The sequence below is a fragment of the Stegodyphus dumicola genome, chromosome 1 (genome assembly GCF_044657685.1).
Source record: "Stegodyphus dumicola isolate Sdum_Otavi_A_Nest chromosome 1, ASM4465768v1".
NCBI classification, from domain to species: Eukaryota; Metazoa; Arthropoda; class Arachnida; order Araneae; family Eresidae; genus Stegodyphus; species Stegodyphus dumicola.
Genome location: NC_140768.1, coordinates 89,067,936 through 89,085,909, shown reverse-complemented (window position 1 = coordinate 89,085,909; position 17,974 = coordinate 89,067,936). Strand labels below are relative to the sequence as shown.

The window sequence follows — 17,974 nt, the reverse complement described above, 5'->3', positions numbered from 1 at the left end:
TGGATTTCAAGAAAAAAATTAAATAAAAAAATGAATAAAATTTGCCTACTGTTTTAATGTGTCTGTCACATCGGCTCCTGCACTATTCTGCGACTCCCACTGAGCAAGTAACCTCGAGACTTCTTGAACATTTTCCATCTTCCTAGAAGCTGGAATTAATTTTAGAATGATTTTCTATACATAAAGATAGTAAAAAACAAAACATGTCATCATTAAATTTTTAAAAAAAAAACAAATCTTATTAACAGAAGAGTAAAAAGTAAAATGAAATAATGCTAAATGTCAGTGACTCAAATATACGAGATGTGACACAAAAAAAAAAAAAAAAAAAAAAAAAAAAATGAGACTAAGTGTGCAGCCTGAAAATAGAGTGAAGTTGGTAACAACTGTTTTAGTGGCATCATGCCACACACCTTCTCTATCCATGTAGCCAGTTGAGTGAACACGTGCAACTGCATTCTTTTGGAAGAATGTCTAATATGAAAAACGAACTGTGAATCAACATCATGTTTTTTGTGAAACCTACGAAATCAGCAACGGAGGAAACATTTCAAATGTTAACCAAGGCTTATGGAGATGATACTTTGTCTCTTGCACATGTGTTTGAATGGAATAAACAGTTTTCAGGGGGAAGGGCAGTGTGGAAGACGATGAATGTACTGGGCACCCACATTCATCATGATTAAATGGGTTCCCCAGTGGTCAGACTGTTAATCAATACTACTAAACTAAAGTACTAAAAAGACTTCGTGAAAAAATTAGGGGGGGGAGGAAAAGGTCTTAGTCGTGGAGTGATGGATGGCTGTTGCAGCAGGACAATGCACCCGCTCACACAGCCCTATCTGTCATGCAGTTTCTGACCAGCAAAAACATTACTGTGATGGAGCATCCTCCTTATTCACCTGATTTGGCTTCATGCAACTTTTTTTCTACTTCCTAAAGTTAAATCTTACCTAAAGGGAACTCATTTTACCTCAGCTGAAGAGGTTCAGGCAAAAACGGAGAATCTCCTGAAGGGCCTTCCAAAAACTTCGTTCCACAACTGTTACCAGCAATGGCAACACCAAATGCAGAAGTGTGCGAATGCTGAAAGGAACTACGTTGAAAGTGACAATGTCACGGAAAACTGATTCTGTAAGTACAATGATTTACTGGACCAGTCTTTTTTGTGTGTGTGTGTGTGTCACACCTTGTAGAATACTGTTTCTTGATTTACTGATTTCTATAGTAGATCAAGGAACATTTTTTGGTGATCAGCGTGAAATTTGTAATGTTTGATTCACAGGGCATTAGTTGTACATCAAAGTGTTGATTGTGGTAGTCTGTTTATTTTATCTCACAAGTAGCTAAATATCATTTCAAACAAGAGGGAGAGATAAACATTGATGCAGTAATTTTCCTTTTGAAATTTTCAGACTTTTTTTTTAGCCCAAAGCTATTTAATTTTGTTTTGGCATTTCACGTTGTTTCACTATAAATGGAATTTCATTTTTCAAATTGTTGTCACCAAATATTAGAGCAGTGCATTATATTTAAAAAAAATTAAATAATAAAAAATCTTCATGAATGTATGTATGTTTCTTGCATTGTGAAAAAACAACTGTACCTAGAGACATCAAATTTTGAATACATAGTCTTCCACTCAAATATGGGCATCTGGAAGCCCAAATTTGGAATTTGTTTTATTACCCATTTCCAATTTTGTAAATCTTTAGCGAATTTTAGATTAACAAACTCGAGGATTTCAAAACTAGCAATGGCAGCACTGTACGGAGGGAAAAAAACATTTTTATCTCTAGAGCAAGACTGTATCGGAAATTTTAAAGATATGCTCTTTTTTAATTATTTTGAGATATTGCTGTTGAATTGAATTTTATAGTTTAAGTGTGAAGAACATGATATTTAATAAATAAAGTAACACACAAAACACTGAAAAAAATGCCTTTCCTTTTTACGATAATGTTTAGCAGTATCCTACATGTTTTGTTTGTTTGTTGTTGTTGTTAGAATGCACTTAAGAGTCATTGTAGATTGCATGACTTGATAGTTACTTGCCATGCCAAACAATGGGCTACAAATAAGTGGGAAGAATGAACACTGATCCAGTAATTTTCATCCAAGACTTTTCAGTTGCTTTTTTGTTGAAAGAATCAATGTGAATTATACAATTTGACAGCTTTTCATGAAACAGAAAGGTAAACAGCAAGTAAGTGAAAAGAATATACACTGATCCAATACTTTTCCTTACAAGATCTTCAATTACTCTAATGTCACTGATACCCTGGGATCTTACATGGAATTACATGATTTCACAGCTGTTAGAGATGCAAATGATGAACTAACTGTGAACAAATTTTTTCAAGATAAAAGTATCAATCATACTAAGAGACTTTGTTCTGAAAACTACAAAATGCAATTATATTCTACAAAATGAATTTATATTTTACTACCATCAAAGCACCAAAAGGACACTGACACTGAAAGACGAAAGGTTTACAAAGCTGGTTTAAAAGTCTGCGCACTTTTTCCCCTCATAGCTATTTTTTTTTTTTTTTTTTAATATTTACTTATTTATTTCTGCTGTCAACAGCCCATCTCCAAAAATCACAAAAACTCCCAGGTTTTAAGTTTTGTTCATACTTTTCGCTTTCTAATTTTTGCATTAAATCTGCTTGTCTGTGCATGAATAATCAACCAAATCATACTTTAGGAATTATTTTATCAGGATTTATTAATTAAAAAATTAGTATAGCTTTTAATAAAAAGGCACATACAGAGAAAGACAGTCTTGCAATTGCTTTGTGCTTTTGATAGGACTGATATCTACTCTCACAGACTAAAAGATCTCAGGCTTTTATCTTTATGAATGGAGCCTGAAGACTGAATTTCTAAGGGTGTAGAGTTTTCTGCATTCACACTTCCCCCCCCCCAAGTCCACTGACCAGTACAACTTGCTATTCTACTGCTGCTCATTCACTACTGGAATATGACAAAGATTTAAATTCAAATGGAGCCTGGCTCCAGAGTTCGAGAGAAATCACAACTCGTGCAGAAATACAGCAGAACCCACAGCTGCCACCCCTCAGTGAGTATTGCCCTGAAAATAAACAAATTTTTAAAAAAAGAAAGAAAGAAAATAAATTAACCTATTTCTCAAAATGTAATACTTTTAAAGGTAAAATCATCAACTATTTTATCAAATTATTACTATGTTTTTAGTAACTTATTAAATAATATTACTATATTATTTATAAATACTAAATATTTACTATAATCATATTTAAATGAATATGAAAAAAAAAATAATTTATCTTTCATTGCATTTGCTAGGTATATATAATAAAATTTTGTATGACTTAATAAATATAAAACTAATGTACAATCTTAGCTGCAAAAACATAGCAATTAATTTGGTCTTTGATATCCTCAGGTGTTGCATGTGACTTTGGCACTTAAGTAACTATATTAAAGGTCACATTTACTGAGTAGCACTTCAACTGCTACAAGGGTAAATGAATGAAAGGAACTAACTCCAAGTAGTTCCAAATGACGAAGAGTGAAAAATAAGAGAGCTGTTATTACTCTCAACATAAAAGAATTTCAAGAAGAAAAATTTATTTTTGGTACTCTTTTGTTATCAGGACAGGATTTCAGAAATGTACAGATGTATGCATGTATATATGGATGGATGGATGTGTTCATGTAAGCATGCATATATGTGTATATATACAGACACATACAGGCATACACGCATATATATGGATGGATGGATGTGTTCATGTAAGCATGCATATATGTGTATATATACACAGACACATACAGGCATACACGCATATATATGGATGGATGGATGTGTTCATGTAAGCATGCATATATGTGTATATATACACAGACACATACAGGCAAACACGCATATATATATATATATATATATATATACAGACATGTATACATACATACACACATTTCTGAATCCGGTCCCCCCGCCACAGCAGAAGAGTACCTTATTTTTCCAGATATTCAATTCATAAAATCAGAGCTCAAAGATCTGCATTAAAACTTAATTTCCAGGTCAAAACTAGAGAGATGGCAAGCTCACTAGAGCCTGAAATAAGGTAAGTTACAGCACTTTCTTGTAAACTGAATTGTAATATTAACAGGAAAATTTATTTTTATTGAAACATTTAAATTTAGCAGTCAATAAAACAGACACTGATGTATATCTGTCACTTATATATTGAATGTATATCTGTCTGACTACTTGGGAAAAACAAAAGGTATTTACATACTATTGCGACCACCTCAATCAAAGTTTTCAAATAATCAGAATGTTCCAAACTCTGACAACAATATGCAAAAATATTCTTTCAGCAACTACGACCAAATTACAGTCACCTTTCAATCAAGCAACATCATCATTTTCGTATGTGCTTGTTTTGTTACAGGCAAAGTAGTTTTTTTTGGGGGGGGGGCTTTAACTCAATTTTAAAATTTCCCTAGTGGAATCTGCCAGCAGTGGAAGAAAACGGGAGAAAAATTTCTGCAGAAATACAGTCCTTTTCATGACATCTCTAAAAGGACAATGATGAGATGCATTTGACAGATAGCATGTTAGCAATGCCAAAGTTGTGCACAGCAAAGATTCAGAAAAAAGTGGGGTTTTTTTTATTTATTTTTTATTTTTAATAAATCATGCAATCTTTACATAAGAATTAAAATTTGTATTTTAAGATGCTAAAGTGTGTTTCTTCTGATATGTGAATAATGCATGCCTACTTGTTAAAGTTTGAGAATCTTTTAAAAAGAATTCATAAAAATTACCAACTTGCACCCAATAAGTAATTTTTACCTTTTCATTTGTAGAAGATTGTCACATTGCACTAAGGTGGTATGTTAATATGAAAGCAACGAGCAAAATACACAGGAAAACCTAAGCAGCAGACGGTAAACTTCCATATTGAAATGTGGTCGCTTCAGAAACAGGAAGCTTTATAGGATGTATTCATCTTCTCAAAATAGTCCGAGTCAGTCTTTTACTCAAAAATGTTTTAAAAGCCAAAAAAGAAAGCAATTTTAACTGCTCATGTAGAATAGTGTTAAAAAAGTATTTACCACTTGTCTACAAAAAACATAGCTTATTAGAGGGAAATAAAAACGGTAAAGATTTTGATTAAAATTTGCGATTCTGAGCACAAACTACGGCTACTTTTTAAAGTAATGCTTTATATTTTCTCCATTTGATACCTTGTTAATATTAATTTTTTCACTTTGTTTTATTATTTCATGATTTTTTTAAATTTCTTTTTGATTTACTCACTTTTCATTTGTTTACTTTATTCAATTTTTATTACACATTACTAGCTACTCTGACTTACACAAACTCAAAGGTTCCTGATTTTTCTTATTTTATTTTACAAATATATAGCTGCAATTACTCTGTATTTGAAAAACTGTCAGTAATTTAAAAAAATTGCTCTGCCAATATACCAGAAAGAACTTTAACCCACTGTCAGTCCCACAGTGGCATATCAGCCAATCATGTGCCAATATACAGTGAGATATGTGTTAAGAAACTGTTTTCATATTAGTCAGCATTGTGGCTTAGGTCTCTGTAGTAGTTGCAGTTTTCTTACATTATAAGCGACACAATGACAATTTACCAAGGCTTTCTTTTCCTAAATGATCGAGATTTGAGTACAAAAGATTGTTAACAGTAACACTGCAAAATATTCAGAAGACTAAACACAAGACAAGTGAACTCTGTTCCTCTGGTTAAGAATACATTCATCCACTGATGATTCTAAATATTTGGATAATGATATAAATGAAGAAAATAATTAAGGAATTTAAAAATAAGAATTTATTTCACTAAGTAATTTGAGATGATGAATCAAACATCTGCAGTTTTTCCCCTTAAATTAGAGTGGTTTCTGGTGAAGTTTCATATACCTACTATGGCAGTATACTTGTTAAAAAAAATAATACGCATCAAAGCATGTTAATTTTTTTGCTAAATTCTCTTAAAACTAGATATTCTTCTTCAAACATTACACAGCAAAGTTACTACCTTCACAGATACTGCAAAAATTCTATATTTAAATAAACACCACAATCAATGTTTCATTCCTTGATACAGAAAAAGGAAGCACAGAGATTAATATTCTTTATCCCCTCTTCTGTTTTACAAAAGTAAATTGAGTCATCATACGAGTACATAAAATTTTATGAAACAATCACAACTGAAATAGACCAAAACATTATGACCATCCCCACATTTTTCAATTAACTTGTCTGGATGTCATGCAGAGTACATGATTAAGTGGTAATGGTATTTAACTGCTGCTGGAGAAGGTAAGGAATCATTCTTGCACTTACTTTTGTCAATGACGGGAAAGGCTGATGATCTAAGCGAATTTGATAAAGGGCAGACAGCAATGGCCTGAAGACTCAGGACGAGTTTCTTCGAAATTGCACGACTGGTAGATTGTTCACAATCTGCCGTTGTTAGTATTTGTGCAAAGTGGATAAATGATGGCAAAGTGTTGCCAAGGTGTTGAACATCCACACGTCACCAAAGAAAAAGGACATTGGAGAATGTACCCCCTGGTACAGCAAAATTGGCACCAGACAGTGGCTCAGCTGACAGCACAATACAATGCAAGTACAAATGTTTCAGAAGACAGTTCAGAAGACACTGTGCAGCAGACATCCCACTCGTGTACTTTTGTTGACCAAGCATTATTGTCAACTATGCCTACAGTGGGCCCAGAAATATCAATATTGGATTATAGATAAATAAAAGACAGTTGCCTCATCAGATAAGTCATAATTTCTCATTCATCACACTGATGGTCATGTCAGGATATACTGTTTTCTAGGCGAACATTTGCTCTCCTCTGTACAGCAGGTTATACACAAGCTGGTGGTAACAGTATTACGCTTTGGAAGACATTCTCTGGGCAGCTTTGGAATCCTTAGAACAGACCATGAAAGCTGCATAATATATGAACATATATTATGCAGCTATTCCGACATGGTGGTATAACATATATTATACCACCATGTCGGAATATATCAACTCTGCATGTCCCCTGCCAATACATTTGGTACAATCTGTCTACAGCTATCTACCAAGAACTTGTGGTATCTATGCCAAGGCGAGCTGGAACTATTTTGCAGACTAAAGATCACATAGCACGTTATTGAGTGGTGGTGATAATGTTTTGGCTCTTCAGTGTATATTTTTAACACTATTTTGCACTGATATGTGTAAACATAATGTGCTTTATTACACACTTTTCTTCCAAAAATGTGCTTTAAAGCCCTTGCTCTAATTTAATTAAAATTCAAACATATTCATATGGTTAGGTTAGGTTAGGTTATTTAATTACGGCAAAACCTCGAGGGTTAGCTGCCTAAGGGGAGGGATGCCTTCGTGGAGAACTTTCTAAGGAAAACTGGCTCGTATACATGTTACACATGGGGAAAACCACGAAAACAACCATGCAGCCAGCCCGTTTGTAGGATTCGAACCTCGGCATATTCATATGTCAAGATAAACCTCCAACTTACGTGGTTCAGACTGACATGTTTTTTGTTAGCCATCTCAGCTATTGTCACAGGGTTCGTACACATTTCTGAATATGGAAATTAAATAATTTTAAGGACCATTAATAAAAAAATTAAAAACCTATAAGAAAATGGGAATGAAATAAATTCAAATAAAGTTATTATTTATGACTGAACTTCACTTTTGTAATACCATCCTAAGAATAAAACTGATTAACAAGTAGGATGCATTATTATTAAACATAATTATAAAAGAAATTTGAGAAAAAACTTCATAAAGTTTAATAAGTAGCATTAAATATTTTACACTTGTAACAATTAGACATATTTGAAAGAAGAGTGGTGGCATTTTATTTACTTTTTATTAACAGTTAGCTTTATGTTGATTTTTTCTTTTACAGATCATTTTGTCACGTACTTGCTCCAGTTTAGAGGTTTGGTAAGCAGCAAGTTTTGAAAGTTGGTTATGCTCTGCCTGTCTGATGCAGTTAGTGTCATAGCTTTGCATCAAGTTCCTGGGATTGTAACCCAGTTAATATACAGGGTGAGCACAAAAACAGTCCCTGATTTCAAGGTGTCATAAAAATATCAGTTACTTGGATATGTTGATAAATGTAATATCCACAACTCAGTTAACTCAATTTTTTTTCATTTCTTTTCTTTACAGAATCACTATGAATGACTTCAACTGCTAGAGGGCAAAAATGCTAAGATTTAAGAAATTACCTTATCAGACTTCATTTCACACTGCAAGTATAAAATGAATTAATTATATGGGTATTTGAAAATTTTTTTCTCTGATAATGTAAGCAATATCCGATTTTATAAAGAAAATTCTCTCTACCTTCTTTGCCCAGATAGTGCAAAGTAATATTTCTGAAAGTTAAAATCAAACAACTAATACAGTCAAAAGTCTTTAATCCGGACCTCAAAACTACAAACTTTCTGCGCATGCGAATATGCGTTTAATACCTTTGCGCATGCGCATATGCGTTTAATACCTTTGCGCATGCGCATATACATTTACGCATTCTCATTTAATGTATAACGAATGGTATAAGCTAAGCTAAAATTATCTAATTATCTATTTCAATTAATGCTGCAGATTGCGTTGTTCCTTAATCTTCGAATTGGATCAGGCTTATTATGTTTTGCAGACTGTTAGAGCAATTTTATAAAAGTAAGCTTGAACTTTCGATTATGTCAAAAAGAATTTCCGATTCTGGAGCTGCCAAAGGATCTACAAAGCGAAAGCATGTTTTGATGTCCATCAAACAAATTATCTGATTATGTGCCAAATTTGATGATTCAAGAAAAATGCCATTTCTGTGTGTAGCTAGTTCGTTGTTGCTGTTCGTCATGCAGTTCTTTTGAATATGTATCAGTTTGAAAATTTATTCATACATGTGTATTTTTCTCATCCATTTTTGCTGTGCACTTTTCCTGTGAATATTATTTTTATTTAGTCTATATAGAATTTCCTCTTTGTATTTTTTTTGAATAAGTATGATAATTAGTTCTTGTTTGTGTTATTTTAATGCCCAACAATTCACTTTCGAATGTTTGTTAATTATAGAAGCTAATTTTACTTTTTGCTTGCAGTTTTTAACTCTCTACCTTTTATCCAGACATTAATAACATCTGCCTTTTCATTTCTAAACTTAAAATATCGCAGTCGGGAAAAGGTTTCAATTTGAAAAGTAGTGGCTTTTCTAATTGCAAGAATTTCTCTTCAGAATTATAATTAACATAAGCTGTGCATTCTCTGCTGAGTATTTCATTTCTCGAAAAGTCTAGTAGACCTTTTAAATCGCAATTTTAATCTTTAATTTTTTGGATATAATTAAGAACGAATTCATTTGGAAGCAATTTAAAAAATAAAGGCATTAAAATATTTCTGTATAAGTCGGTATATTTTTAATGTTGCCGTGCAGCGTAAAAGCATCTCTACTTTCTCCCAGAAGTCTTGCTATTTTTCAGATTTCAAGGTTCTTCTGTGCCTTGTTTTGCAGATTAACATGCTTTATTTGATTGCATAGAAGTTAACTTTTCGTAAAAAGACCTTAATTATAGTATCATTATTGGTAAATTCAATGCTTAAACAGATTGGTGAAATGTTTGACCTTAACTACTGAATTCTGCTAATTATATGGGATATGTCCATAATTTAAATTTTCTCCTAGTAAATCGATCAGTTGGAACAAAATGTGAAATGAATTTATTAAAGAGTATGTCATTTGCTGTATTTATAAATTTCCAGCCATTTATAATACATTTAATAATTATTTATTTTTAGGATAAAAAAAAGTAGTAGCAGATGGTTCTACCAATTTGAATAAATATGGAATTTAGTTTTTAATAGTTTTATTTATTTCATGTAATTTATAGTATTAAAAGTATAAAGGCTATGCTCGTGGATTTTCTAGTAAAGGCAAGTTTCCAATCAATAGCAGTTTTTAGTGGTTGAGCTATGTATCCAGCATTTTTTTACTATGAAGACTAATCATACTAAAAAAATTTGAGCATTTTTTTCAAGTAAAAATTAGTATGTTATAGCTGTGCCAGTATCATTCTGCATAATGACAAAAATTCATTAAATATGTTAGTGACATTTAAGTGTTGGTTTTGATTATCATGCAATACTGAAACTAAATTCAGAATTTCATTATTGACAAAAAAAAATTTTTTTTTAATTCTGGGTATGAATGTCTGAGCATGTGTGTAAATTTTAAGTCATAAGAAACGAAATTAATTTGTTAAATTTGTTTCTTTCATTTGATTAATTCGTTAAACTTGCTGTTGTCTGAGAAAAATTTTTCTATTCAACTTTACCTTTCATTTTAGTGGCACATGTGATAATAGATTTTTAACCCCCCAAAAATGAAAATTTCCAAGTGTGGCTATAGAGAGTATGCTCAAGTTCATAAAATAACTTAGTTTTTCTTTATCATCACCTTTCTGTTCGAGAAGCTTTTCTGCAGCATACATTGACCACCCCTTTTCTATTATAAGAATACAGTCAGAAGTCTAATCTGGACGTCCATAATCCAGAATGATCTATAATCTGGACCTCAAAGCTACAAACTTTCTGCGCATGCTCGTTTAATGTATAACGAACGGTATAAGGTAAGCTAAAATTATCTTATTCAGTTAATGTTGCAGATTGCGTTGTTCCTTAATCTTCTAATTGGATCTGGCTTATTTTTTGCGGACTGTTGGAGCAATTTTATAAAAGTAAGCTTGAACTTTAGTTTATGTCAAAAAGAATTTCCGATTCTGGAGCTGCCAAAGGATCTACAAAGCAAAAGCATATTTCGATGTCCATCAAACAAAAAGTGGAATTGCTGCAAAAAATGGATAAAGGCATATCCTTTGTTTCTCTAACCATTCCGAAATTTGTTTATTAATTTCATGCTGCTCTGCGGGGGAAACGTCACGGCACGCAATGAATTGGAAGTTGATCTGTCAGCGCTATCCTTATTTTCAGGGCAGATGTTTTTATTTTATTTGGCTTATAATTCCTTACTAAATGTAGTATTTCATCTTGATGTACTCCTTTGATACTCTCTTTGATATGATTTAAATCAAATTCCTTGTCATTATAAATATCATGAATACACATCAAATAGTTTTCTGGTTGCATTTTTCTAATTTTTTGTTTCCTAATTTCTAGTAGAAACAAAGACACAAAATTCACAAATTATTACCGAGATTGATCAGAAATAGTAAATGTTATAGAGTTTAAATTAAATCAAAATGAACCTTGAAAAAGTTGCAAATATTAGGTTATATAAACCTATTCTATAAGTTGCAAATATAAACCTATTCTAGACTATTGTCCAGATTTCGACAAACATGTAAATTTTACTTCATAAATGGAGGGGACAAATGACCAGCCTAAAGACTTTTCTCATTAGGGAACAGTAAAGGAGGGGGTAAATGTGTTTTAGATTGCACCGTCCTAAAGGTTATACAGTCAAAAGTCGTTAATTCGGACACCCATAATCCGGACCTCAAAGCTACAAACTTTCTGCGCATGTGTTGCGTTTATGCATGCGTGTAAGACCTTTACGCCTGCGAACATGCGTGTGCGCATGTGCATAATATGTTTTCGCATGCATGTTTAGTGTATAATGGACGGTATAGGCTAAGCTAAAATTATCTAATTCAATTAATGTTGCAGATTGCGTTGTTCCTTAATCTTCAAATTGGATCCAGCTTATTATTTTTTTGCAGACTGTTAGAGCAATTTTATAAAAGTAAGCTTGAACTTTCGATTATGTCAAATAGAATTTCCGATATATATTTACTAATATGTAAGGGATCTACAAAGCGAAAGTATGTTTTGAAGTCCATTAAACAAAAAGTGGAATTACTGCAAAAAATGGATAAAGGCACATCCTTTGATTCTCTAATCATTCCGAAATCTGTTTATCAATTTCACGCTGCTCTGCGGGGAAGGGGACGACGTGGCGCACAATGAATTGGAAGTTGATCTGTCAGTACTATCCTTATCTTCAGGCCAGATGTTTTTATTTTATTTGGCTTATAATTCCTTACTAAATGTAGTATTTCATCTCGATGTTCTCCGTCTTTGATATGATTTAAATCAAATTCCTCGTCATTGTAATTCGCTTCTGATAGTGAAGAAAGTGACACAGAGGTTATTGAAAACGAAAAAATTTCAATTGACAAATTAGTCGGCATTCTCGACACAGCAATTGTAGGACTTGAGCAGCAGAACTTTGTAACTGAACAAGAAATTATGCCTGTTTATAGAATTAAAGAGAAAGTATTATCACATAAATTGAAGCAACTTAAACAACTTACATTAAAAGAAATGTTTAATAAAATAAACAAATAAATATTAAGCTTTTTTTTTTTTTTTGTAAATTTTGATACCCTTTAGATCATAATTGTTCTTTATTTCATAAATTACGGTTTTATATTTTTAATTTTATAATTTCTACATGCCATCTTACCAGATTTAAACTGAGGATCTATAATCCGGAAAAATCGATAATCGGGAATCGCCGAAGTCACGACAAGTTCGGATTAATGACTTTTGACTGTATTATGAAAATTTAAACCCGGTTTTAGAAGTTTTTAAATCGATAATCCGGAATCGCCGAAGTCACGACGAGTTCGGATTAATGCCTTTTGACTGTATTATGAAAATTTAAACACAGTTTTAGAAGTTTAAAAAAAAAAAATCAGGAAACAATTCCCAGATCTCCGAATTTAAATTATTTTATAGAAATTGATCTTAAAATTAGCAAAATGTTGATTAAGTTGCCAAATTTAGAACTGTTTAATAAAAGAATTCTCATCCCAAAAAGCGAAAAGTTATTTAGGAGCTCTCCACTACAAAAAATGAAATAATTTCAAAATGCTATGTTTCACTACTTGCCCACAAACTCATGTTTCAAACTGTTTGTATTAGAAAAAGGAACAAATTTATAACCCATGAACCCAGTCTAAAGATAGCCATATTTGTCACTAAAACTATTCCTCTAAAATGCTTAATTCACACTCAGAATCGCACTTGTAAAAACAGAGAGAAATTTCAGATGATTAAAATTAAGGGCCTTCTCCCGATTTTGGCAGAAATTAAGGACCAAAAATGAATTAAAAAAAAAAAACTCAGGACTTTTAAGGACCGTACGAACCCTTTGTTAACTTAAGGATACTACTTACTGACTGAATATTAATCTAATTTTTACTTATTTATCATTAATTTAGCTTAATTAGTAATATTTTTATTCTCTCAATATGCAATTTAATTTTAATTATACATTATTTAATAATCATGCAAAATGTGATTTACTGTTTTTAGTTAATTTTTTATCTAGCGGAACTAAAACTGGTTGTTTTAATCATTTATTTTTTCCTCTATTTTATTCATGTTCAGATTTAAAAACAGTATTATCTAAGAAATTAAAAAAATGACTAAAAGTTAGATCGCATACTACCTGATTACCCACTTTTTCTAAAAGTAGGATCTCATAACTTTGAAAATAATCCACTGCTTCTGTAGAAGGCAGGTCTTGAAATTTTAATAATTTTTACCAAAATACATGAGAAACATACAGCAATAACAGTTAATTTCTATATCTGTCCACAAAAACAAAATGTGGCTTACAATTAACTGGGATTACATCAAATAAAAATGTGGATATTAGGAGTATGTCATTATGTCACCCTTACCGATAACTAGTGTGAAATCATATTGCTTGGTGATAGTTTCGCTATCATTGTGATAATATGCAAGTACCCTCTGACTATCCACATTCCAGTTTCAAGTTTCAGTCCCTCCTTTTTAAAGCATTTCCTAATACACATGCAATAATAAATAACTCATACATGCATATACCACACATGTATTCAAATCCCTGCAGATTTGCATATTTTATATTTAACAATCATTTCACGACACAATATCAATCGGTTTAAAAAAAAATAAGCACTGACTACACAGGTTTTTTTTCTACCTAATTAAATTTTCTGTTTTTCATAAAACACTTTTTTTATTACTATTTTTGAACAGAATACTACCTATGAAAGAAATGCTTTTCATCAATTCACAAGGCCACATTCACTGAGCTGGTGAAACATCAGTGAATGTGCTTATTCACTGAGCTGGTGACACATCAGTGAATGTGCTTATTCACAGCACATTCACTGAGCTGGTGACTTTTTGTGGAAATGCTATATTTAAAATGTATTTCATGCTGAGAAACAGTTATTTATTAAAAAGACAGACATTCATTTTGGCTGTTCAAAACGAATATAGAATTTTAAAACTTATTAAAATACTCTCGCATGTTGTTAAGCATAAAAAAATCACGGTATTTACATCAACCAATGGAACTGCATTTCATTCACGGCACTATCATAATCCTTTTAATATTTTCATCTTCAGAAATGTAACATACAGCGGCTCCCAAAAGTGTTTGTACACTTACGATTTTCACTGAAATAGGGCTGTATCCAATAATTAAAAGTAAACTTTCTGAATGAGATTTTAATAATAAGATCTATAATCTATTTGTAACAAAATTATATGAAATATTGGTTAATCTTTGGATTATGGTAACTTGGCGATTTTTTGGCGATCAACCCTGCTAGTTTTCTTTTTAGACACCATTTTGTTTTCACGAAGTAAAGGCATGTTTTTTTTTTTTTTTTTTTACTCAACATTTTTTTCCAACAATCTGCTAGCCGAATTATGCTTATGCTAGAACTTTTATGGAACAAAAGTGCTTAATAATGACGAAGATTAGGTGCGAAATTGGGAGAAAGTGCAGAATCGCCCACTGCTTGCCGCGTTTTTAAGAACTGCACATACAGTACCATATCCATGTACACGTCGACCTATTTTCACTTAAAAAAATATATCAGAATTGCACAAAAATGGCATTGCGCACACTCTTGACTTTATCCAAGGACTCTGCTAAAGTCCTAGCTAGTAACCTTTATCACCTTACCAAAATGTCGCCAAACTACCTGTTAACATATTACAAAGCCGAAATATTTTTTAAATATGGCGAAACTTTATTTTTAAGATATTAAAAATCAAAAAATGGCAAACATTTTATCTCACAAAAGTCTTCGTACACTAAAATATTTTTGGATAAAATCAAAATTAGAATTATCGTTTGCCACTTTTTTTAATTTTTGCATTGTGGTGGCATTTAAGAAATCGTTTGCTTTAATTTTTTTATTTTTTACTTCATAATATTCTATTTATTATTGAAAAATAAGTCATAAACAAATTACAAACAGCATTCGAAAATTGATCATTTTTCACCATAGTAGTGGTAAATCAATTCGAAATATCGCTAAATTAGTTAATTTATCCCATTCTACAGTGCAGTATATGATAAAACGCTTTAGAAGAAAATCAGATTGAAAGAAGGTAAAAAAAGGTCGACCGAGAACGTTAACTAAACGTGATGAGAGATTTATTATTAGAAAATTTGTGAAAAACCCACGTTTGAGTTCTGCAGAATTAATGCAAAGTTTTCTATTTCAATTTCACCTGAAACTGTTCAACAAGTTCTCAGAGAAGCTGGATCACATGGGCGTTCTGCCCATAAAAGAATTTTTGTTATTGAGAAAAACAGAAAGCTCAGGCTTTCATTCGCAAAATCAATGATAAATACAATCGAAATGTACTGGAATAATGTCCTATTTGCTGACAAAAGCAAATTTAACATTTTTGGTTCCAATGGTTGAATAACTGCATGGAGAAGAAAAAATGAGGAACTTCATTCTAAGAACTTAGTTGGAACAGTTAAGTATGGCAGTGGAGGTGTTCTTGTGGGGGGGGGGGGGGAGTGGATGGTAATTTGGTATTTATTGATGGCATAATAAGTCATTCTCTTTATTTAAATATTTTAAGGGACAATTTAAAATTATCAGCCCAAAATTTAGTTATTGGAAACAACTTTATTTTTAATCATGATAACGATCCTAAGCATATGGCTCTCATCGTTCGCCTGTGGTGTCTCTATAATTGTCCACAGGTTTTGAAAACACCACCTCAGTCGCCAGATTTAAACCCCACAGAACACATTTGGAAAGAAGTGGAGGTTAGAGTATAGAAACACGACATCCAAACGAAAAGCGAACTAAAAACAGTCATAATGAAAGAACGGATGAACATTGATACAGAAATTACAAAAAAACTAGTAAAATTTATTCCCATACGTTTAAAAGCTGTTGTGGATGCTAAAGGATATCCTATTAAATATTAATTTAATGAAAATATTTACTAATATGTCAAGATTTTTTTGAAATGTACGAAGACTTTTGTGAGATAAAATGTTTGTTATTTTTTTAATATTAATTTCTTAAAAAAAAAGTTTTGCTACATTTTAAAAATATTTCATGTAACTTTGTTACGAATAGATTATAGATCCTATTATTAAAATCTCATTCAGAAAGTTTACATTTAATTAATGGATAGAGCCCTATTTCAATGAAAATCATAAGTGTACTAACACTTCTGGGAGCCACTGTATATATCATGTCACTGTTTTGAACAATAACAGCACTTCACAGATAAAATTTCGAATAATACTTCAATTTTTGTAAAACCACGTTACAATATAGGTTGGATTAAATATCACGATTTAAAGAGCCCTCTAAAAGAAGTATGATTACTCATTCAGAAAACCTAAAAGGATGGTACTTATAATTCACACCATTTAATTAAAAGCGCACACATTTATTAAATGTAACGTTCTATTTAATCATCAGAGATTTCTATTAAATAGAACATTTCTGCCTCTTTAATTGCAGTGTGAGTGAAGTTCTATGCATACGAGAATTCAAAATTTCATCTAACTTCCCGCCAATTCTAAAATATATTTCTTAGAAATTATTAACTTAAGTAATATGAATAGTAAAGTATTATGAATAGCACGTCTGTTTTAAAAGATCATAAAATACGAAAACAATCTTACTTTGGTTCACTTATCTCACACGACGCACACTTTAGAAAACGCAAATAACAAACACCACATTTTATCACGATATTGTTGAACAACTTAACATAGGAATTCGTTGTTGACAGGTTATCTTCACGAGAAAAAAGGGGGAAAAAATGGGAGGAGTTACGAGATTCTCTGGGTTGCATGAAGATCTACTAATAACTTTCTCGCCAAGTAATTTGGCGTCATTGGCTCATTCTTATTTCTGGAACTGTGGTTGAAGAGTGGTCTGTTTTTGATCCGTAAGTATGCTAAAATTCTATCGTAAATTTTTAATACCTTGTTTTCCAAATTTACACATTTTGCTTGATTAATTTGAAGTTGTTTGGTTTTAGATGTGCGCAGTGGCAAATTTCAGATCATTCGTCAAATACCCAAGGTTTCTATTTCTCTGGTAAGTGTTTGCTTTATATCTTATATTTATTATTAAATATGAAAAGTAGTTTTTGCATGCTTATATTTTTTCATGCTCATTTTCTGTTTTATGTGCTGGTAGATTTCTGGCCGATTACCGTGTTTTTAGATAAATGCGCCATTTTCATTTAGGTCGTGTAGAGATTACTGTTTCCATTTTTTTTAAGTAACCACGAAAATTCTAACACATGTAAAAGCTTTACTAGTAAACTTTTGATTGAGGATATTTCAAGTAAATGTGCCATTTTTACTGAATTTGTGTAGAAGTTGCTCTTCGTTATGCCTTTTTTGAGCCAATATGTTAATTAGTTGTATTATTTTAATGTGTTGTTTTGCAGATTAGTGCAGTTTATTTGACAGATGTGTAATGCTGTTTGTTGAAAAATGCATTAGAACCAATGATGGTAAGAGCTTGGCCTAGCAAATTGGTAAAATATTACCTGCTCTTAATTACTGAATCATATTGTAGGATAAAATCTGCTGTTTATGTATGA

The 17,974-nt window shown here is 31.7% G+C and overlaps 1 protein-coding gene across 1 annotated transcript in view; it reads right to left on the bottom strand.

The window, feature by feature from the left end:
- The window catches only part of mahj (LisH and WD40 domain-containing protein mahjong), a 208,664-nt gene extending 191,487 nt beyond the window's left edge, over positions 1-17,177 (bottom strand). The window contains exons 1-2 of the mRNA XM_085817765.1: positions 17,040-17,177; positions 50-149 (exon numbers count right to left, since the gene is read on the bottom strand). Coding sequence (XP_085673891.1) covers positions 50-138 — 89 coding nt within the window. The 5' untranslated portion in view covers positions 139-149; positions 17,040-17,177. The remainder of the gene's footprint in view (positions 1-49; positions 150-17,039) is intronic.
- Positions 17,178-17,974: the final 797 nt, after the last annotated feature.